Genomic DNA, 22,593 nt, shown 5'->3' with positions numbered 1-22,593 from the left:
TGTTAGTGATCAATTTGTGTAACACTGATGTTTTGGTGTCAGGTTTCAGGCAAACAGTCTGGCCTCTCATCAAAATGTGTTTCCTCAAATGTTCTGAACATATCCAGACTGTATCACTAGTTGGTACCACAGTGATCCATTTGGGTTAGCTCTTTTCATTGATAAGATCCACTTTTTCCTTAAGTCTGAATCCATTGGAAACCTGCAAGAAAAGTTCAGTCTCTGAGTCAGAAATGTATAAATCTATATTACTATAATAGCCTAGTATGCTGTATACAGGTTTAGCAAAATAAAGTTTACATTTATGTCGACAGCAAATTCTCCGTACATCATGCAGCATGTTGATAACAGTCCTGCAGCATCATACATGTCAACATGTGTTCTATTAATGAAGCCCCTACAGTCTTAAAAGAAAAGAATTACAGTACTTACCTGTGAAATGATCTGCCTTCCTCCTTCATGGACTCAGTTCTCTGATTTTGGCAGTTGAAACCCAAACAATGAACTGGTATTATGCAAAAAATGTGTTCACATGCTGCACTGCAGCAGTAAGTTGACCTCACCAAGATGGCGGCGCTCTCCTCCCATGAGGAATCACGTGATGTCTCCTCTAGTGATATAACTCATTGGTCATACCGCTGACATGTGAACCGGAAGTGCTTCACCGCCCTGATGACGTCAGTCTACAGCGTTTTACTACGAGCCAGACGTTTGTTATGCTCAATGTGTCGAAGCAGCTGGTGATCGGACCTGCGACCGTGTGATTCCAGGGCAGACCGGTTAGGAAAATGCCATTGTTCGATGGGCTGGGAAGTGGAGGCGAGAAGACCGCAGTTGTGATTGATTTAGGAGCGGCATATACAAAGTAAGTGCTAGCCGTTTTCTATTCATACTAATAGTAACTACATCGTAACTCAACACTTTCAATGGTTACCATAACGTAACGGAGTTGTGTCTGTGTGTATTTGTGTGTTGGCGTGTACTGCTGTATCTGTGTGGTTGATTTAAAGTCTGTCCTCTTGGTCAGACGTTAGATGCTGCTCGGCTAACAGCCGGTCGGCTAATGCTAGCTCGGTAATAACAGTGGAGGGAAATCCTGATGGAGTTTCAGTACATAGTTGCTCCTGTGATGATAGAGAATCATCCAGAGAAAGCAAAGGTGAAGAAGACTGTGGTGACAGCAGCCATGTTGGTTCAGACTGAGGCAGGGCTGAAGATGCTGAGGTTCTGCTGGGGACCAGGATGGATCAGGAAGGGGGGTAAGGACCAAAACCTGGCAGGATCCTGGAGGTTTAAGTCCTCTTCTGTGGAGGTGGAACGTTTTAATCCAGGTGGGGGTTTTTATGGTCAAAAGCTTTTTTTGGGGCGTTTTTTTACTTTTACACTCCAACTAACTCACGGATTCTTTATTGCCTTTTCACCACAGGGTAAAACGAAATTCTTGGCTCTGGTCCCGGGTCAGCCGGTTATGGTGCAAATAAAAATGACAGGAAAACGTTGTATCCATGTGTTACAAAGGCAACATTGAACAATTTAACACAAAATCTAAATGTAAATGTATATCTGTTTTTAGAGATGTTTGTCCATGAGAGGGGGGTGTAAACAGAGACATAAAGGGAGGGGGTACAGGGATCCTCCAAAGTTGAGCAGCTGTTCCTCAGTCTGGTGGTCCTGCTCCTAATGCCAGAGGACAGGATGCTGTCCACCACACCCCTGTAGGAGGACTGAGCTCCTACTTCCACCGCGGCCCCTCCCGTGTGAAGGGGGGGTCTGTCTGTCCCTCCTGAAGTCCACGGTCATTTCTGTGGTCTTCTTCACGGGGATGCAGAGGTGGTTGTCTCTGCTTCCAAGTGTTCCACCTCCTGCCTGGAGTTTGACACGTGGCTGTTGGTGAGAGGAGGTCCTGAAGGGAAGGTTTAGTGGTAAAATGGGATGGTTGCAGTTCAGAGGGGTTTTTTTTACTCCTGGGGGAGATTGTGATTGTAGAGTTGGAGCCTTTGACCCAGACCACACAGAGGTCCTTCAGACTCCCAGCACATGTTGAGGCAGCTGATCTGCTCTTAGCCTGCTGATGCGTGGAGTTAGACGCATGATGGCTACTGGGAAAGCACATGATGTCACATGAAACAGGATGTCTGTCCTCTTTTATTGAGCGTTTTTATCTCCATTTCAATGCTTTTGGCACCAGTAAGATTATACCTGGTTAGTTTGATGCATCAAACTCTTGTGGTTTTCTTTTCTGAAAAATACTGCTCCTCCCATCATATTCTGTCATTGGAACTCATGTTTAAGGTGTGATGTTGGTTGTGAAGAGGGGCTGAATTATTAAATTATAAATAATAATCCTGAACTCGGTTCACAAGAACAGGAAGAACAACGTTACAGACAATGGCGCTCAGGCCGGTGGGACACAGACTGGATTTGAACAACTGCTGCCTCTAAAGCCTGCTTTGGGGATAATGATTTGTGTTTGGCTATTGTTTTATGGGACTATGCCTTCTAAAAAAGGGTCTGTATTTTCATATATATGCATTAATCACACATTTCTGAGTATTTTTCTAAAAAGCTGCTCTCTGAGCACCAGCCCCTCCCAATCCACCAAAACGTGGTTCTTGACATTGTGATGTCACAAAGTGAGGACCACCCCCTGCTCTGCCAGCTCCACCCCAGACTAACACACTTTCTAGAACTGATTTCAATTATGTCTTTTTTTTCCGTTCAGTTTTCTACTGTATTTGAATGTAATCCATTCGCTGTACGGTTACTCCTTGCACAGCTGATTAGCAGCTACAAGCTTTTTCGAACAGCATTTTTTCGTCTGATCCTGATTTACCGTGAATAAAGAAATCCTCAGAAACAGTTTGAGTCTTAAGTTTCTTTTCTATGTCCTCTGTCATGAGAGAAATGCTCCACGAACACGCTAAAGGCACCAAAAACACCCCTTTCATTGGAGTGGGTCGTTAAATAAAAGGACTGCTTTTCAACAATGAACATCAGATTTATTTATCCTTATTGCTGCTCTGAAGCCAACTCACTTAGTGAAAGCAGCTGTTATCATTCTAACTCACTGAACTCATTTTGGTTTTGTCTCAGTTTTTAGGCTAATTAGGCACTAAGGCTAAGAGTGATGGTTGAGTAAAGTCCTGATGGAGTGACTTGATGGCAACTCTTTAGAGGAGGTTATGGGAGGAAATGTGACTGAATGGTAACGTAGAGCTGTTTTCACAGATGTGGCTTTGCGGGGGAAACGGGGCCCAGGTTCATAATTCCGAGCGAGATCCAGAAACCAGGACAGCAGCAGGTGAGTCTGGTGTGACTGTCACTTGAACTGCAGTACTGTAAATATAATGCATGACAGATGTAATGTGTCATTTTCAGACGGTCAAGGTTGTTCAATACAACATCAACACAGAAGAACTGTATGCCATCCTCAAAGAGTTTATCCACACTCTGTACTTCAGGTGAGACTGTCTGTATTTACTGGATGTAGAGATGCCGCCTGTTCTGGTCATTCAGTAACGGGACACGCAACAGAAGGAGGTTTGAGGCAGTATCCAGAGAAACCGCTCTGAAGTTCTTCCATCTACAGGCATCTGTTGGTGAACCCCCGCGACAGAAGAGTGGTCATCATCGAGTCCATCCTCTGCCCCTCCCACTTCAGAGAGACTCTCACCAAGGTTTTTTTCAAGCAATTTGAGGTACTTTCTATCATGTTTTCTGTTAGAGGTTTTTGTTGTTTACTTCACTTTACTGACTCCATATGAAGCTGAATTTACCACAAAACTCTCAGCGTTTTGTTGTTGTCACTTCTTGTCATTTGTAACAGAGCTTGTGTTGTTTGTGTAGTAAAAGTTGGTTTCTCTTCTATTGAACACAATTCTGTGTTTACCTCAAGCCTGAAAAAATAAAGTCAAGCCGCTTCACAGGCAGCTATGGAGGCTACCGTTGTTTCCCATGAAGCCTTTGTTCTACTTCTCCTACTAAGACTTTCTTGAAAACAACTTTTCTCCATGAATGTTCACCAAAACCACAGGGGCTGATCTGGCTGTACCCATAAGTGGTAAACAAAACCAAAGTCCCAGACTTTGAGGCTGAACGGTGACTGTTTTTCTAGAAATGTGCTGATTGAAATCCCGCAGCAGCTTGTGTGGACTGAGCCCCTCAGGGCTGTCCATTGACAGTAGACCAGCACGCGTTAGCTAAAAACCCTTAAACAGACATGGAGAATTTCTGCTTGCATTGAATGGACACATCAATGATGACTTCTTGGGTTCTTCTGTTATCAGACAGAACCGTGTCTGATAACAGAAGAACCAAAGTAGTCAGTTAATAATACAGACACTATGAACTAGGCCTGCACAATAAATCGCAAATTTATCATTATTGTGATATCAAGCTGTGCAGTACGCATATCGCAAAAGACGGTGAAAATTGCGCTAAATGGGAACCTTAAATGGGCTAAAACAATCTTATGGCAGCTTGAAGTAAGCTACATGCTAACTTACATTTGCTAGTACTTTTTCACCAAAAGACAACCGAAAACAAAAAAAACAACCAAAAACCTAGAGAACCGATCCAGTTTAAACCCAACATGGACCCATCATTTCAGTTTTTTAGACTTCCTCAGCGTCTGCTCTGCTCACATGCTTGGAGTTTGAAGCTGAATCAGGAACATTTGTGAGAAAGAAACCAAGCGGCGTTCCTTAATGCCATCCATGCACGGTTCATGTTTGCAAACTGAAGGGTGGCAATTCCAAAATCATGTCGTCTTTATACCACTCCACATTTTTCTTCTTTATTGAAATATAAATTAAAACTATTTTCATTGGACGTTTGTAGAAGTGTAACTAAAAAGCACAGCAGCGTCTTTGGGGAGACTGAGCACATGTCCCTGACTTTAGGGCCTTTGCTCAGTCTGGCTGCCCGCTCACCACAGCTGCATATCTTATGATATTTTATACTAGATTGTTCTACAAGTATTTCATCCCAGGTAACAAATATAATAGTGTCTGTAATGGTAGGCCACAGCACATCCTAATGTTTGAGCCCACCAGCATCCCTGAGCCGTGTTTGTGGTGTTTTTTAGGTCCCCTCTGTGCTTTATGCTCCCAGTCATCTCGTGGCCATCATGACCTTAGGCATCAACTCCGCTCTGGTGTTGGACTGTGGCTACACGGAGACGCTTGTTCTGCCCGTATCCTTCACTCTTCAGTTTGAGCTGCAAGTTTCCCAAAAAGTAGAGGATGTCAGTATTCTTCCAAACCAGTGTCAATGTGAGGAAATCCCATCAGGCCCCATGAAAGTGGAGATTATGTCAATCATTTCAAAGCATCCTTATAGACTTTATATGAAAGGGTTTTCATAACTAGCAGGTTTATGTTTACTCGTTCTAGGCAGCAGTAGCCTCATCCAGCACCATCTAGTGTCCAATCACTGCACAGCTGGAAGGTTATCTGGATGATTGTCTTGACAGAAACAATCAACTTTTGTGTAATTGATGTATAATTATAGAACAACACATCCATGAGTTTCCATTGGGCTTTTTGATGTCTATAAATATGAGGTCAACCAACCTCAAAGACCAAACAACTGAGAGTAGACAACCTGTAAATGAAGAAAAAGACAGCTGGTCCTCCACTGTTGATTAGTAGGGACTGTGTGGAGAGGGGGACACACTTTTGCTTGCTGGGAGTCCAGATCCAGGAGAGCCAGAACCACTGAGCTGCTGAAAGAGGCCCGGCACAGACTGGACTTCCTGAGGAGACTCATGAAAACAGAGGCTGGTGTTGGCCTTTAGAAAGCATAGTAACGTGCTGCTTCAGAGGCTCAGAGGAAGGCGCCTCAGCGGGTCATAACGCCGTCCAAAAAGACTGTTGGCTGCCCCCTCCCCACCCTGGAGACCCTCAACAGCTCCCTCTGCCTCAATACATCAATTTGAGTCACTTCACATCCTGGTTACCTCGTTTGACCGGTTCGCTTCAGGTAGATGTTACAGATCGGGATCCAGTTTGTACTGCAGGGAATTTTCCCGACATCACTAGAAATGCTTCAGATTTCAGTCTGCAGCTGCTGCAACAGTGTTGGATGTTCTTCACCTCACTGTATTCTGGTCACAAGAGGTCTTTCCGTGTTTGTCTTTGTAGTTCTTCTAACATTTTTATTAACTTTTCTATTAGTTTGAATTTTTTGTATTCAATCCATGAATGATGAACTAATTAAAAAGCACTTTTTAAAATATTTCTGTACCAAAAAACATTCCTTCCTGCCTCATTCACTCACTCGTTCACTCACTCGCTCACTCACTCATTCACTCACTCGTTCTCTCACTCGTTCTCTCACTCGTTCTTTCACTTGTTCTCTCACTCGCTCACTCACTCGTTCTCTTACTCGTTCTCTCACTGGTTCTCTCACTGGTTCTCTCACTCGCTCACTCACTCGTTCTCTTACTCGTTCTCTCACTGGTTCTCTCACTCGCTCACTCACTCGTTCTCTCACTCGTTCTTTCACTTGTTCTCTCACTCGCTCACTCACTCGTTCTCTTACTCGTTCTCTCACTGGTTCTCTCACTCGCTCACTCACTCGTTCTCTCACTCGTTCTCTCACTCGTTCTCTCACTCGCTCACTCACTCGTTCTCTCAATAGTTCTCTCACTCGCTCACTCACTCGTTCTCTCACTCGCTCACTCACTCGCTCTCTCACTGGTTCTCTCACTCGCTCACTCACTCGTTCTCTTACTCGTTCTCTCACTCGTTCGCTCACTCACTCGTTCGCTCACTCACTCGTTCGCTCACTCACTCGTTCTCTCACTCGCTCATTCACTTGTTCTCTCACTCATTCTCTCACTTGTTCTTTCACTCGCTCACTCACTCATTCTCTCCCTCGTTCTCTCACTCGTTCTCTCACTCATTCTCTCACTCGTTCTCTCACTCGTTCTCTCACTCGTTCTCTCACTCGTTCTCTCACTCGTTCTCTCACTCGTTCTCTCACTCGTTCTCTCACTCGTTCGCTCACTCACTCGTTCGCTCACTCACTCGTTCGCTCACTCACTCGTTCTCTCACTCGTTCTCTCACTCGTTCTCTCACTCGCTCACTCACTCGTTCTCTCACTTGCTCACTCACTCGTTCTCTCACTCATTCTCTCACTCGTTCCCTCATTGTTCTCTCACTCGTTCTCTCACTCATTCTCTCACTCGTTCCCTCATTGTTCTCTCACTCGCTCACTCACTCGTTCTCTCACTCATTTTCTCACTGGTTCTCTCACTCACTCGTTCTCTCACTCGTTCTCTCACTTGCTCACTCACTCGTTCTCTCACTCGTTCTCTCACTCGTTCTCTCACTCGCTCACTCACTCATTCTCTCACTCGCTCACTCACTCATTCACTCACTCATTCTCTCACTCATTCTCTCACTCGTTCTCTCACTCGTTCACTCACTCGTTCTCTCACTCGTTCTCTCACTCGCTCACTCACTCGTTCTCTCACTCGCTCACTCACTCGTTCTCTCACTCATTTTCTCACTGGTTCTCTCACTCACTCGTTCTCTCACTCGTTCTCTCACTTGCTCACTCACTCATTCACTCACTCGTTCTCTCACTGGTTCTCTCACTCGCTCACTCACTCATTCACTCACTCATTCTCTCACTCGTTCTCTCACTCGTTCTCTCACTCGTTCTCTCACTCGTTCTCTCACTCGTTCTCTCACTCGTTCTCTCACTCGTTCTCTCACTCGTTCTCTCACTCATTTTCTCACTCGTTCTCTCACTCGTTCTCTCACTTGCTCACTCACTCGTTCTCTCACTGGTTCTCTCACTCGCTCACTCACTCATTCACTCACTCATTCTCTCACTCGTTCTCTCACTCGTTCTCTCACTGGTTCTCTCACTCGCTCACTCACTCATTCACTCACTCGTTCTCTCACTGGTTCTCTCACTCGCTCACTCACTCATTCACTCACTCATTCTCTCACTCGTTCTCTCACTCGTTCTCTCACTCGTTCTCTCACTCGTTCTCTCACTGGTTCTCTCACTCGCTCACTCACTCATTCACTCACTCATTCTCTCACTCGTTCTCTCACTCATTCTCTCACTCATTCTCTCTGTTTTTATATTTGCTGGTTTATTGTTTGGATTATCACTGAACCAACAGAAAACCGGCTCCCTCCGTCCCTACAGCATCACTGGGCTCTGGAAGCGTCAGACGCTGTTGGAGAAAAACTGCTTTGACTGAACACTTGTGACTATATAGTGTATGATTGGACGTTTTTGATTTGCTTCTTTTTCCTGTGGTTCAGTAGAATCCTCCTTTTAGTTCACGTTGAGCATTAGAGCCTCCTTAACTGTGCTGACTCAGGTGTACGAGTGCACTCCCATTCTTTCAGCCTGGGAGGCTCTCCCACTGGGAGGGAAGGCCATTCATAGGTAAGCCTCTCTGCTGGGTGTTATTGTGTCACATGGGACTGTAAAAGGGTCATTTCTGAGGAGAATGTAGGTTATTTTTGAGAATTTCCCGCTTATTTTCTACTGCAGTGAACTGAACAGACTTGTTGCAGAGCAGTGCACCGTGGACGCAGACAGCAGCACCAAGCAGAGCGTTCCAGCTGTCATCGGTAACCTTTGCATTCCATTAGATCAAATTAAACTAGACTCATGTGTATTTAAACATTTCTCTATTGTAAAGGTAAATACAACACAAACCAAAAAAAGATTTTAATGACCAGATCTTCATCATTGTGGCAGAACAGATGATTCATCATACATTAGAGTAAAATGAACATGTATTATTTTACTGCAGTACAGCAGCATCATTGTATGTTGAAAGCATACCTTAAACAGACGTCATTTGCTGTGTTCTTTCTGGTTTAGGAACCCTCTCAGAGAAAATAGTGGAAGACATTAAGGGTAAGTTGGACTGAAAATAAAACACTTCTTCTCTCTGCCTCTGTTTCCACTTTTGGTGGGCTAAAGGAGCCAGAAATGGTTTTTGTGTTCACTAATCTCAGATAAAAATGAGAGATTGATGAGGTCATCAATGGAGGATTTTGAATCTGACAGCAGATCAGCCTGATGCCCCGTCTTGAGCAGACTCATCCTTTTCTCCTTCTTGCAGTCAGAACCTGTTTTGTCAGTGACCTGCAGAGAGGTTTGAAGATGCAAGCAGCCAAGTTCAACCTGGACGGGACGGCAGAGGTCAGTAATGATGGAGCAGTTAGGCTGTAGTTGTGGAGAAACGTATTGATGGCGGGGGAACTCGTGATTGCAGCGTCCCACCCCTCCTCCAGATGTGGATTACCCGCTGGATGGGGAGAAAATCCTGCATATCAACGGATCTGTCAGGTACTGTAGTTCAGATCTGGATTCATGTTACCTTAGGACAGGGGTCCCCAAATCCAGGCCTGGAGGGCCGGTGTCCTACATGTTATCCAACCGTCCTGCCATTGAAGCTCCTGATCGGCTAAACACACCTGATCCAGGTAACCAGCAGCAGATGAGGCAGGGATTCTGGGAAACCAGCAGGACACCGGCAGGCCTGGATTTTGGGACCCCTGCCCTAGTACCAGAGCTTGAAGTCTTTGGACGTGCCGTCAAATAAAACCATTTCTAAAGGGATGCTGTTTTCCAGGGACTCTGTGATGGAGATTCTGTTTGAACAAGACAATGAAGAGAAGAGTGTGGCATCTCTGATACTCGATGCTTTGGTCAAGGTAGGAGGAGTTTGATTCCTGTCTGCGTTTCATTGGTACAGGAAACTCCTGGCGTGATTCTGACCAACCTGCAGTGAAGGCTGACTGCTGGTTTTTTTCTCCAACAGTGTCCTATTGACACTCGGAAAGTGCTTTGTGAGAACCTGGTAGTCATCGGGGGAACGTCCATGCTGCCCGGCTTCCTCCACCGCCTGCTGGCAGAGATACGCCTCCTGATGGAAAAACCCAAATACAGCAGTGTGCTGGTCAACAGGAGCTTTCAGATCCACGTTCCACCCTCCAAACCAAACTGCACGGCATGGCTGGGAGGTTTGTTGTGGCATGAGTGTGAGCTTTTCCCCTGCTGGAGGCGGAGCAGTAACCTCCACAGTAACCACCACAGTAACCACCACAGTGACCATCATGTCTGCTGTCTTCCAGGAGCCATATTTGGAGCTCTCCAGGACATCCTGGGCAGCAGGTCTGTGTCCCGGGATCACTACAACCAGACGGGCCGCATACCCGACTGGTGCAGCTTGACGTCTTCTCCACCCGAGTCTTTCTACGACGCAGGGAAGACTCCTCCCCCCCTGATGAAAAGAGCGTTCTCCTCAGAGAAATGACCAGCAGTCCAAAAGTCACCATCACTGCTCATCATTGGACTCAGTGCTCAGGTTTGCTGGTGCAAATCCCACTCTTGCTTTTGTCCCAGTTGTGGCACGCTGCAGTGGTGTTAAAGGAGGCAGCTTGTATCCATAGCAGCTGCATTTATATGACAGTAACGCTCACAGTTCCAGTAGAGCAGGTATAAATAAAGACGTGTTGGCTTAAACATCTTCATCTGCAGAGCGAGTTATAGACATGAATGCTAATTATTTCATTCTCCCAATGGGCATGTATGCATTCAAACCAACCATTTCCATTAAATTAGGAGTGTCTTATGGTCTTTTAGTCAGATGTCAGTGTTTCCACAAACCTGTTCATTCCACTATCCTGGTATTAAAGCCTTTTTCTCCCTGCAGATGCACGTTTGTGGAATTATTTAAGCATTTTAACTGTTTTTATTACAAATAAATACCCAGGGTTACATAAAGTCATTTTTTAGGTTAATAGGAATGGTTTTAGGATTGTTCTCAAATAAACGACAGCTTGAAATATTTTGTACAACTTTATTTTTTGAAGCAAAAAGGAAGTGTGGTCAGATCCTATATAGGAAGTAGAAATAGGAGAATATTGTGACGTTAGACGCCGTGGAGGTTCTAGAGCTGCAGATAAAAGCCGTGCAGAACATCCTGGTATGTGTAGACGCGTCCAGATGGTAAGAAGGACTCAGTCTGGATCATTTGTTCACAGTCTTTGAAAAGAATCATTCAGTCCACTGAAAACACTGCTGAGTCACAAAAAAGTTGACTTTCAAAATCAAAACCCTCAAAGGTCCCCTAACCGTCCCTGTACAGAGGAAGCGCTACGTCGGGGCATCAACACCGCCCAAAAGACTGGAACATTCTAGACACTGGATGGTCACATGACTCTACTCAAAGTCTGTCCACACATTGGACTGGAATGATGGACTGATCCGTGTTGATGACATCACATGTGTGTCTGCTGTGATTGGTCATTATGAACTTAAATTCAAACCTCCTGAACCTCAATCCAGATGCTATTTTCCAATATCAATAATAACTGATTTATTTCATTTTTAAATTATTTTTAGCGATATTGTTTGATTTGATTCAATTATCAACTTCTACATCAGAGAGATCAATCTGGTTGGATCAATCCATTGATCGTTACACCTTTAATCTGCATTTACTGCTGTTAAAAAGATTTACTTTGACGTCATTTGTTATAGTAACGGCATAAACAAAAATCTACTTTCACCTCTAGTTGTAGCTGTTCTGCTTATATTTATAGTGTTTTGTCTCTTCAGCCACATTGAATTCAGAGAAAGGTGTCTAAGAAATAAAAAGTATTATAACTATCACAGTTTTCCTAAGTTCTGCTCTCTGAACAGTCCATCAGTTGCTCTTTCTCAAAAACATCCCTCTTTGGTCTAAAACAGCTAAACTCGAATCTACTCTGACAAATTCTCACTTTAAAAACATAATTGACGTTCACAACATTCAAGATGCAAAGCGCTAACACAAAGAGGCTAAACTCGAATGCTGTTCCAACACAACCATCAACACACAACGCAGCAAAACTGAAGACACTTGTCGCAAATTAACTGCAGGGAATATCAGGACAGTTCTCACCTGAGTGGCTTTTCAAAGCAAGACTTGCACCAAGACCTGAACCTGCACCAGGACCTGAACCTGCACCAAGACCTGAACCTGCACCAAGACCTGAACCTGCACCAAGACCTGAACCTGCACCAAGACCTGAACCTGCACCAAGACCTGAACCTGCACCAGGACCTGAACCCGCACCAAGACCTGAATCTGCACCAAGATGTGAACCTGCACCAAGACATGAACCTGCACCAAGACCTGAACCTGCACCAAGACCTGAACCTGCACCAAAGACCTGAACCTGCACCAAGACCTGAACCTGCACCAAGACCTGTACCTGCACCAAAGACCTGAACCTGCACCAAGACGTGAACCTGCACTAAGACCTGAACCTGCACCAGGACCTGAACCTGCACCAAAGACCTGAACCTGCACCAAGACCTGAACCTGCACCAAAGACCTGAACCTGCACCAAGACGTGAACCTGCACCAAGACCTGAACCTGCACCAAGACCTGAATCTGCACCAAGATGTGAACCTGCACCAAGACCTGAACCTGCACCAAAGACCTCAACCTGCACCAAGACGTGAACCTGCACTAAGACCTGAACCTGCACCAGGACCTCAACCTGCACCAAGACCTCAACCTGCACCAAGACCTCAACCTGCACCAGGTATATATATGACCCTGCAACAGACTGGCGACCTGTCCAGGTTGTCCTCTGCCTTTGCCCATAAGTGGCCAGGATAGGCTCCAGCAGCCCCGTGACCCCGAAAGAGAACAAACGGAAGAAGATGGAAAAATGTGTTTGGTTGAATTGGTCTGTTTCAGAAAATGTGTTTTAGCCATTGGAAAACTGTAATAACCCCCCCAGCAGAAACTGTCCCCATAGGCTGCTTCCTGGTGTTTGTACACTACATTACCCATCATCCCTTGCCTTCAGTACCTGGATATTCCCCAGCTGGTTCCACTCATTCATTCCTCAGCTCTCCTCTGAATCTCCTAGCCTCTATACATTCAGTCTTGTGTCTACTTACTTGATTGGCGTCCTGTGTGTTTACACAGCCGTACCTCTGACCTTCGCTGGATCTCTGGCTCCGTTTGGTGGTCTGCCTTCCACCTTGTCCCCTTACCTACCCCTGATCTTTGTCTATGCCAGAAGCTGAAGGCCGCCACTCTCCCCTGCCGAATTACTCAGCGCTTTCCTTTGTACACCTCAAATTCATTGCAACTCTGCATATAAATCCATCTGCCGGTTACAGCTTCTGCATGTTCTCTTCATTTCAAATGAAATCTTTTTTTCTGGCTCACATGCGGACCCCCCCAGGAAAGGAAGACCAAGAGTCACCTCTGCTGCAGAGGATAAGTTCATCCGAGTCAGCAGCCTCAGAAATGGCATCTTAACAGCAGCTCAGATTAGAGAGCAGGTCAATGGCACACAGAGTTCTAGCAGCAGACACATCTCTACTACAACTGTTCAAAGGAGACTGTGTCAATCAGGCCTTCATGCTAGAATATCTGCTAGGAAACCACTGCTAAAGAAAGGCAACAAGCAGAAGAGACTTGTTTGGACTAAAGAACACCAGGAATGGACATCAGACAGTGGAAATCTGGGCTTTGGTCTGATGAGGGCAAACGTGAGATTTTTGGTTCCAACCACCGTGTCTTTGTGCGAAGCAGAAAAAGTGAACGGATGGACTCTACATGCCTGGTTCCCACCGTGAAGCATGGAGGAGGAGGTGTGATGGTGTGGGGGGCTTTGCTGGTGACACTGTTTGGGATTTATTCCAAACTGAAGGCATACTGAACCAGCATGGCTACCACAGCATCTTGCAGCAGCATGCTATTCCATCCGGTTTGAGTTTAGTTGGACCATCATTTCTTTTTCAACAGGACAATGACCCCAAACTCCTCCAGGCTGTGGAAGGGCTATTTGACCAAAAAGCAGATGACCTGGCCTCCACAGTCACCTGAACCCAACCCAGATGGTTTGGGGTGAGCTGGACCGCAGAATGAAGGCAAAAGGGCCAACAAGTGCTAAGCATTCTGGGAACTCCTTCAAGACTGTTGAAAGACCATTTCAGGTGACTACCTCTGGAAGCTCATCCCTACAATATGAAATATTTACAGTTGTTTCACACTTTTTTGTTATGTATATAATTAATAATTTGATGCCTTCAGTGTGAATCTACAATTTGTATAGTCATGCAAATAAAGAACTCTTTGAATGAGAAGGTGTGTCCAAACTGTTGGTCTGTACTGTGTGTATATAATATATATATATATATATATATATATAATATATATAATATATATATATAGACATATTCACATATACCTATATATTTACACGTGTATACATAGATAGATATCGCACGTTTTTTTTATTGGTGAAAAGTATTTAAAATAAAAAATACATGTGGAAAAGTTAGTATTTTAGGCTCACAGTATACCGGATTATCCAAAACATTGTTTACATCAAAACGTTTTCATTTTAAAAAGTGTGTTTTCAAAAATACAACATTTTCATCAACATTAAATTCCCATTATGAAACTTTAAAATGATTGCTGTGATAGATGACGTAACTATTGCATGTAAAACCAAGACTGTCACAAAATACGCAGCAATTACTTCCACAAGTTGATAAAAGAAAACTTATCAACTTTTCAAATGAAAATGAAACGTTATGCAATAGAAAAACTCATCTGTCTGCCTCAATAAAACCCCAAAACACATCTCTGCAGCTATTACAAACTTTTTTGCAATGATTTAGGACCATTCCTCAAATTTCATGACTCCGTCAAAACCGTGGTAGGTGAAGGGTTCTAAGACTGGTCCACAGGTCTCTTGAGCAAAGCAGGCCATCCTGTTGCTGTCGCAGCTTTCTTCAGATCCAGGGACAAAGTACACAGCATCCCCAGAGTGGACAGAGGGATCCTCATTAAAGTAGTTATGGGGCCGCAGCAGGACCCCACCGCCATTACCAACTGTTACCGTGTTGGGAATGTCCTCAGCATGAGGAATGTGTAGAAAACCAGTGGTCACCCAGGCAACCAAGTCCTGCAAGCACATCAGGTAACATCTAAGTCATAGTAATACAGGCACACTGTAGATTCTCAGATCAAATCCACGATTAACGTACTTCATTGTCAATGTTTTCGTCGTCTTCAATGTACTTGCTGAAGTCCACAGCTGGAGTCCACATATCATTTTGACTGTAAAGACTGCTGCTAGTTTGCTCCTGGTCTTTGTGTTTAGTTATGGCAACCTTGTACCTACAGAAAACATTGAATAAATGCAGAAGAAAACATTACTTTGTTTGGAGAAATCAAGTTATTCTGAATTTAGGGATAGGGTCAAAAACATTAAAGTATGTTCAATGACATGTAAGCAATAAAAAACACTGGAGCCCATTGATGGCATCTAAGCAGTGCACATTTTGGGAAGCAGGTCAACGTTTCCAAAAATAGAAAAGAAACCTGAAAACTGAGAGCATCAACAATGTTCATGATTGCTGAGCCGTTAAGGTAAAAAGAAGGGTTTGTTACTTTGTGGTCTATCCGTGTTCTGGAGTCAAGTTTTGAGGATTAAGAATAGTATAAATTCAAGCTTTCCTTTGCTCCTGCCACAGTCTTATTTCTTCTTCTCTTAACCAGTTACCGCTTTGACCCTCTAGATTTGTTTTCAAAATGCTCCTGAAGGAAGCTGACTCAGAGGAAAAAGACATTTGACAGTGTTGTCAGCAGAGTTAGAGCTTTATTAGACAACTTCATTTGTGAAGGGTCATCAGTAGGAGCTCTGAAAAACTAAGAATCATCTGGAAGAGCTAAGAATCGATGTCCATTCTTTTCATTGGACTTAGAAGAAAGCGAAAGCCTTCAAGCAAATATCTAGCAGAAGGCCAACCAGATAGCCTTTCTGGTTCACTGCGGTCCACTACCTATCAAAGATAGTCAGGATGCCCAAGTGGTGTAACGTCTACAGGCTGTACAATAGAATTAATGAAACTCACTAAAAACGCATAAATTCACTGATTCTGGGGCTCCAACAGTGTTCACATTGATAATCCTCACAAAACCTGTTTGGACAGCTGCTGCCTTAATATACAGAACTAAAACAGAAGCTACACACCATGTGTGTCGCATACTACCAAAAGAAGACTCACTGCACTACATGCCTGACAACTAATGGGGCTTTAACCTTTTGACTTTAAAAGGATAGTCTTGATACCCTAGTGGTGTACAGCCCCTAAACAAAACCAAAGTGGAACCCTTTCAATGATGGAGCCCCTTTAGGAAAGTCATTACATTCCAATTGGAAAGAGATAGGTTAAGGTATTTTTTTAACAACTTAACGTAGCAGTGGATCTTTTTTTACCCACAAGACAACGCAAGAGTTAATGGTGTTCAAGACACACTGAAATTTTAGTAGGTTTTGCACAACTGCCAGAAGTCAGAACTCTGTCTCCCCCTCTGGTCTACGGCGGGAACCATCTCCACCCAGAGTTCTAACCTCACTACATCTCCCAGCAACCCCAGCGCACACTTCCTGGATGCCGCACACCTGATACTCATTTCACCCAATCAATCACAGCATACAGAAACACTACACTGAGCATCACTCCGTGTGAAGTTTTGTTTGTGCCACTTGGCCTTCCTTACCAAGCGTTTTATCGGGACCTGATCTTCTGTTTCGCGACCCTGTTCTGTATTTGACTCCTTTTGCCTGCCCCGACTCTCACCCAGTCTCCCCTCTGATGCTCTTATGCCTGTTATCAACCCCTTTCTGCTTGACTCTGATTTAGCTCTGTGGACTTTTAGCTGAGCTAACAAACCTGCCGGATCCAGCTGTCTGCCTGTTCTAGTGACAACAACACTAGCAGCAGCAAAGTCTCCTTGTTTTTACCTAACATAGTATATTCAACAAGAATGTTGTAAACTGTCATTATCGTCTACCTGGCCCAGGACATGGACCTTTCCTCAGCCTGGCTTTCTGGCAGATGGTCCCCTGCAAAACTGAACACCTGCAGTCTGTAGGACCGCTGATGGCCCCAGGAGTTGGTTGCATTGCTGGCAATGTGGAGGTAACGCGGCGTCTTGGTGTCATAGCGCAGGGCCGCCTCCTGGAGAGGATGTACACAGAAACAATCAAAGTCAAAATGTCTACAAACTAATAATGAGCTCAGTCGAGAGTGAGATCAGATTAAACTCTAACTGACATGTACGGGATTAGTTAGTTAGTTCGTCAGTAACGAGAAGACTTCAAACAACCATCCAGAAGACCATCATGGACCCCCTCCATAGTCTGGGTGAGCCACTAAAGTTCCTCGCTGAGGAGGCTGGCTGTTCACAGAGCGCCGTGTCCGAGCAGATCAACGGAAAGTCTGAGGCCAACATGTGGCATGAGATGCAGCAGCTAAAGAGACGACTGAGAGCGTCAGCGGATCATCACAAAGATTCAAGAACCAGACCAGAACGAGGAGGAGCAAAAGCTTCAAAAACCCCTCAACCAGTTCCTCGGGTCAAACCGCTTCTGACTCCGCACCAACAGAGAAAACGTCTCAACTGAACCAAGGAGAAGAAGGACTGGACTGTTGGCCAGAGGTCCACGGTCCTGGTTCTGATGAAAGGAAGTATTCCCGAAGTATTCCCAAGGAAGTATTCCTTTCATTTGGGAATCAAGGTCCAAAGGTTTGGGGGAAGACTGGTGAGCAGCAGAACCCGAGCTGCTGAAGGTCCAGAGTGAAATCTCCACAGTCAGGATTTGGGCTGCAATGTCCAGCGTGTGTTAAGGCTCTGCTGTCTTCAGTCCAGAATCACTGCAACCGTCAAGCAGAATTTTCACACACTTTTATTCTAACATCTTCTTAACAAGTTGCCCTGAACCCAAAGTGAGACTAAATACAGGCTGTAAAATGTTTGCTGCTGGTTTTCAGTGAGCTAGCGCTAGCATGAGAGCTGTAAGCAGTTCGGTTAACATGGTTTTGGGAAATAGTGTTGTTTCTGACCAGAAGAAACTTTGCTGCCTCCGAGAGACGGTCAACGTGGGTAGAAGTGTCGTGTAAAGTCATGCTGATTCATCAACAGTTGTTCACATAAGCCTCCTTCAAAACTCAAGCTGAGAAAGCAACAATGGTGAAAACAAAAGCCCATCAAGTGTGACCTTCTCTGTCTTGAGCTGCTTCTCCACCAACTGAGGAACCATGGCAGAGCGATCAGGCATCCATGGCAGGGACACGTTCACGAACTCCATGTCTTTGGTCTGGAACATGTTTTTCACACCTTCAGGAGGACACAAAGGTTTTAGGAGGCATGCTAGAGTCACCAGTGGACGCAGACAACAGGAAATCCTGGATGGAAACTAAAACACAATGTTCAAAAATGACAAATATGAACAAAGATGAAGCTAGGACCACTGAAAAACAACAGTCTGTTGATTGAACAATACCTTCTCCTTCCACACTCACTGATCAGGAGGAAGCAAATGTCTTTGATTTTGTAAAAGCACAAATCTGTTCTTGTAAGTTTAGTTTTCAGTTGGCAGAATAGTCGACAAACTGCAGTTTTTGCGTCACAGTTGTGTTGGACAGAGATCCACTTTTTCCACGTAAGGCTTTGTTTTTGCCGTGAAACAAGAATCCAAACAGATCAGAGATCAGTCTGACTTGTTAACAGATGTGTTTTAAACATGTTTTCAATTATTTTTTAGTTATTCAAAATCAGTGATAGCTGAAAAGTTGGGAAACACTCACACTTCATCCAGCTCTCACTGACAGAAATGTTTGAGCAGCCGTTCCTCGCGGTGACAGGAAGGACTTCTGACGTAAAGCCAAAGCCAAGCCCACTATCCTGATCGTGGACAGAGCTTTCCATTTTCATCTGGGTCTGTGGGGCAGCAGTCTAAGCAAAGATGCCCGTTCCTCCAGGGCCGCCCTGAGCCGATCCCAGGCAGCAGACAGAGGTACCCTCTCCAGCATGTCCGGGGTCTTGCTTGGGGGGACGTAGCCACCGTCCCAGAGAAGCCTTCAGGACGTGGAGGAGCAGCGGCTCTACTCTGAGCCCCCTGCGGGTGACCGAGCTCTTCCCCCTCTTTCTGAGCTACCCCACGGAGGAAGCTCGTTTTAGCTGTGTGTATCCGGGACCTCGTTCTTTTGGTCGGGACCCTGGTGACCATATTGGAACACAGACCGAGCGGAGAGCTCTGTCTTCTGACTGACTCTCCTGCAGGCCCGCATTAGTTTGGTGGATCCAAACGGTGACGGTGCCTCTCTAAGTGTTTGGAAAAAACCTCTGGCTTGGGGGGGGGGGGGGGGGGTGTTTCTGGACACCTGCCGTGTCCGGCTTTTAAAATCACGTATGTTCATTTTCTCTGTGGCTTCAATGAAGCTTTTGGAATCATTCGGACACATTCTCTGTCTACTGCGCTCTTCCTTTGATCTTTTCTGGACGCCCTCATTACAAACATGCAACACCCATGCCAGGTTCCCGAGTGCGGCTGTGTCTGCTGCTCACTGCCCCCCCCCCAGTTGTGATCTGATTCCCACATGTGTCCAGAGTAAACGTTCTCTTAACCCCAGAGCCACAGCATGGACGGATCTTCAGGTTGTTACTTTGCCTCACGACACAAAAGTCCCACCGGGCTGCTCATTCCTGGAGATCTACCACCCCGCCTGTTTTCCAGCCCTCCCTGCACAGCTTGCTGCTGATTACCTGGACCAGGTGTGTTCATTCAGTCAGAATGTGGAGACGTCTGATCGAGCTAATCAGCAGCTAGCAGGGCTTGGAGACCTGGAAAACAGTCATGGTGTTAGATCTCCAGGACCAGGAATGAGCAGCCTTGGCCTAAATGTTGGAGCGGATTGGAATCCGCTCCAACATTTAGTCTGCTCAGTCTGCTGCCCCCGCGACCCGGTCCCGGATAAGCGGAGGAAGATGGATGGATGGATGGAATCCGGATGGAAGCAGTGATGAAGAACATCAGGAGTTTAACACCCGACAGGAATCAACCCATGTAAATCTGCAGCCTGTAAACGGATGCAGATCCTAATGACAGAAATGCTCCTTTTAGGCTACATCCACACTTTCCTGTTTCTTTCTGTAGACCTTAAAGGATACAATAATGAAGCGGCTCTTTACTGTTATCTTATGGAGAGATTTTTCTGCCATCATTCCAAACGCAACACTCACCGTTTTGAGCTTAACATTTTCTAAAATGTGTATGATCAAAAAATTATTTTGCACTTGAATCTGAAAAAAGGACTTGAAATGTAAAAACAAGTGAAGACTTTGACAGACACTTGTTCTCCTGTCAGTCACTCCAGGTTCATGTTGATCATCCACAGCTGGTTTCATTTCTGTCAGTGACCGTCAGTCTATTGAAGCCTCTGCTCTGTTCTGGTTCTCCATCTCATGGTTCTGTTTCTGCCCGGTCTCCTGCCTTTCGGGTCCAACACCCCCAGGCAGTCCCTGACACAGACCAGGGCACCACATTACAAATGTGCCACGGAAGCCGGCTAAGTCCATTTTTCCGTTTCAAGTGCAAAATAATTTTTGGGGTAACCAAAAAGTTTGACGTTTTACGAATAAAAAAACTGCCTGTTGTGCTTGAAAAATGGCACAAAACCCACTCCATGGCATCCGTGTGCGTGTGGCATGCGCATGCCATGTGTGGTGATGGTGGGGTGTGCCTCTCACCACCCACGTCCAGGTCCACCTTGAAGTTGATGAAGTGGGTGTGGATGTTGCCCAGAACCTTCTCCGCCACCTGGTGCCCGTGCCTCCGGCTGCCGTGCACCATGTAGGAGGAGGAGATGTACCCCGTGGCGTGGACCTTCGCCTCCACGGAGCCGCTCTGGTAGAAGATGAAGTCCCACATGTAGTCGTAGTTCCCGATGGCGGTGATGGTCCGGAACACCAGCGCGCTGTTGGCCATCCCGCCGTAGCTGTGGTGGAAGAAGTCCGCGAAGTGCCTCCGCAGAGGCTGGCCCATGTTGTGCTCGAAGACGCAGATGGAGTTCCGGAACCGGACGGCTCTGGGGGTGTCGATGTACCGGACCGAGTCCACGTACGTGGCGTCGTAAGGACAGTCGACGCCGCGCACCAGCTCGTGCGCGAAGCGGCCGATGCCGATGCTGGAGTCCAGGAACTTGGTGACGATCATGCCGGGAGTCACGGAACCGTACACCGACATGGCCTCCTGCACGCTCAGCTCGTAGAGGATGCGCTCGCTGCGGAAGCGCACGTCGAATACGCGCATGCCCGTGAGCGCGCTCAGCCCGAAGGCGAAGCTCCAGTCCAGGTAAACCACGTGGTTCCCGCGGACGCTGAAGCGCTTCCCCCCCTCGGAAAACTGCTGCGGACCGACCTGCAGCGGCACCCCGGGCCTCGGCTTCAGGGAGCCGTAGTCAGGAGCCTCCTTGTGAACGATCCTCTCCACGCTGCGCGCGTCGTACGCGCGGTTCAGTTCCTCCACGGAGTCAAAGTAGACCCCGTTGTACAGCAAGCGCTCCACCGACCACCGGGACGGGTCCAGGTCCTGGTGGTTCAGGAGCACCTCGAAGCCCACCGGGTGGATGTACATCCCGCTCATGTCCCGGAAAAACGACACCCAGGTCTTTCTGTCTCCGGACTGGACCCCGCGGGGCATCTGCTCGAAGGCGTTGAGTTTTCGGTTTGGCCCCACGCCAAAGCTCTCCGCCATGACCTTCTGCAGCTTGGAGAAGACTTCCGTTTCAAAGAACTGGAACATCAGCACGTACTCCCCCACCGTCACCGTGCGCTTGGTCAGAGGCAGCTCCATCCCGTACTTCTCCCGGGTCACATCCCGGTGGTAGGTCGGCGTGGGGAGGGGTCCCACCACGTACTCCTTGATGAAGCCCGTCGATCCGTGGAAGACCACGACCGTGGCGCGCCTCTCTGGCTGAGGGCCGTTCCCGTCCAGGAACGCCAGAACTTCTGCTTTGGGGGGCAGGAGCAGGTCGATCAGAAACAGGAAGTTCTCCGAGGGTTTGGTGGTCTGCTTGGTGCTGATGTCCAAGTCCTTCTGGCGCAGCATGTACTTCTGGACCTGCAGGTACTCCTCCGGGCTCAGATCCGCGAACACGCCGCTGCGCGCGTCGTGCTCGGCCAACAGCGCGCGGCCCCGCTGCGCGGCGCATCTGGGGGTCCGGCCCGAGTGGACGACGATCAGGCCGATGTTGAGGATGACCGAGGCGAGCGCGAACAGCACCAGCACCCACTTCCACACGGGGCTCATTCTCCGCTCCACCATTGCGCCAAAGTGAGGAAAAGAAGGCGCAGCAGCGGGGAAGTCAGCCAGAGTTTAGGAGGGGGGAGGGGTCCCCTGCATGAGGAGGAGGAGTGAGGAGAGAAGAGTCTCAAAACTATTGTGTGTTACTTTGGATTGTGTGTGCATATGAGTGATTTGTAACATTTTGTGCGTCATGTGTAGCTGCTAGTGTGTATTCACTTTTACGCACAGATCAGTTACCAGTGCGGGAGGGGTTCTGAGACTTCTCCCCTCTAGATTTGTGTGTAGATGATGTGTTTAAATGCCGATGGAATTCTGGGTCATTAGAGTTTTCCTATCCTGTCCATCTAAACGCATGTCCATCTCTAGGTGGAAAATACTTAGGATTACTTTTTTAGACCTAAAAAATATTTTTAAAAACGCTCCTCTGAGGC

The 22,593-nt window shown here is 46.4% G+C and overlaps 2 protein-coding genes across 2 annotated transcripts; one reads left to right on the top strand and one right to left on the bottom strand.

Annotated features, from left to right (window-relative positions):
- Window positions 1-657: 657 nt before the first annotated feature.
- On the top strand, window positions 658-10,704 carry actr10 (actin related protein 10 homolog). The gene is made up of 13 exons (XM_023957888.1): window positions 658-865; window positions 3,229-3,301; window positions 3,379-3,461; window positions 3,590-3,698; window positions 5,087-5,194; window positions 8,349-8,416; window positions 8,525-8,604; window positions 8,861-8,896; window positions 9,105-9,184; window positions 9,258-9,331; window positions 9,618-9,699; window positions 9,807-10,008; window positions 10,120-10,704. The coding sequence occupies exons 1-13, from the start codon at window positions 789-791 to the stop codon at window positions 10,299-10,301; spliced, it is 1,254 nt and encodes a 417-aa protein (XP_023813656.1). The 5' UTR covers window positions 658-788; the 3' UTR covers window positions 10,302-10,704.
- A 3,571-nt stretch (window positions 10,705-14,275) lies between these two features.
- Window positions 14,276-22,266, bottom strand: LOC101156175 (primary amine oxidase, liver isozyme). The gene is made up of 5 exons (XM_023957887.1): window positions 20,605-22,266; window positions 18,074-18,192; window positions 16,867-17,033; window positions 15,054-15,186; window positions 14,276-14,971 (listed from the first exon to the last, which is right to left on the bottom strand). The coding sequence occupies exons 1-5, from the start codon at window positions 22,178-22,180 to the stop codon at window positions 14,681-14,683; spliced, it is 2,286 nt and encodes a 761-aa protein (XP_023813655.1). The 5' UTR covers window positions 22,181-22,266; the 3' UTR covers window positions 14,276-14,680.
- Window positions 22,267-22,593: the final 327 nt, after the last annotated feature.

This window comes from Oryzias latipes, chromosome 8, assembly GCF_002234675.1.
Source record: "Oryzias latipes chromosome 8, ASM223467v1".
In the NCBI taxonomy this organism is placed as follows: domain Eukaryota; kingdom Metazoa; phylum Chordata; class Actinopteri; order Beloniformes; family Adrianichthyidae; genus Oryzias; species Oryzias latipes.
The sequence above is the reverse complement of the archived record's forward strand: the minus strand, read 5'-3'. Positions and strand labels throughout refer to the sequence as shown.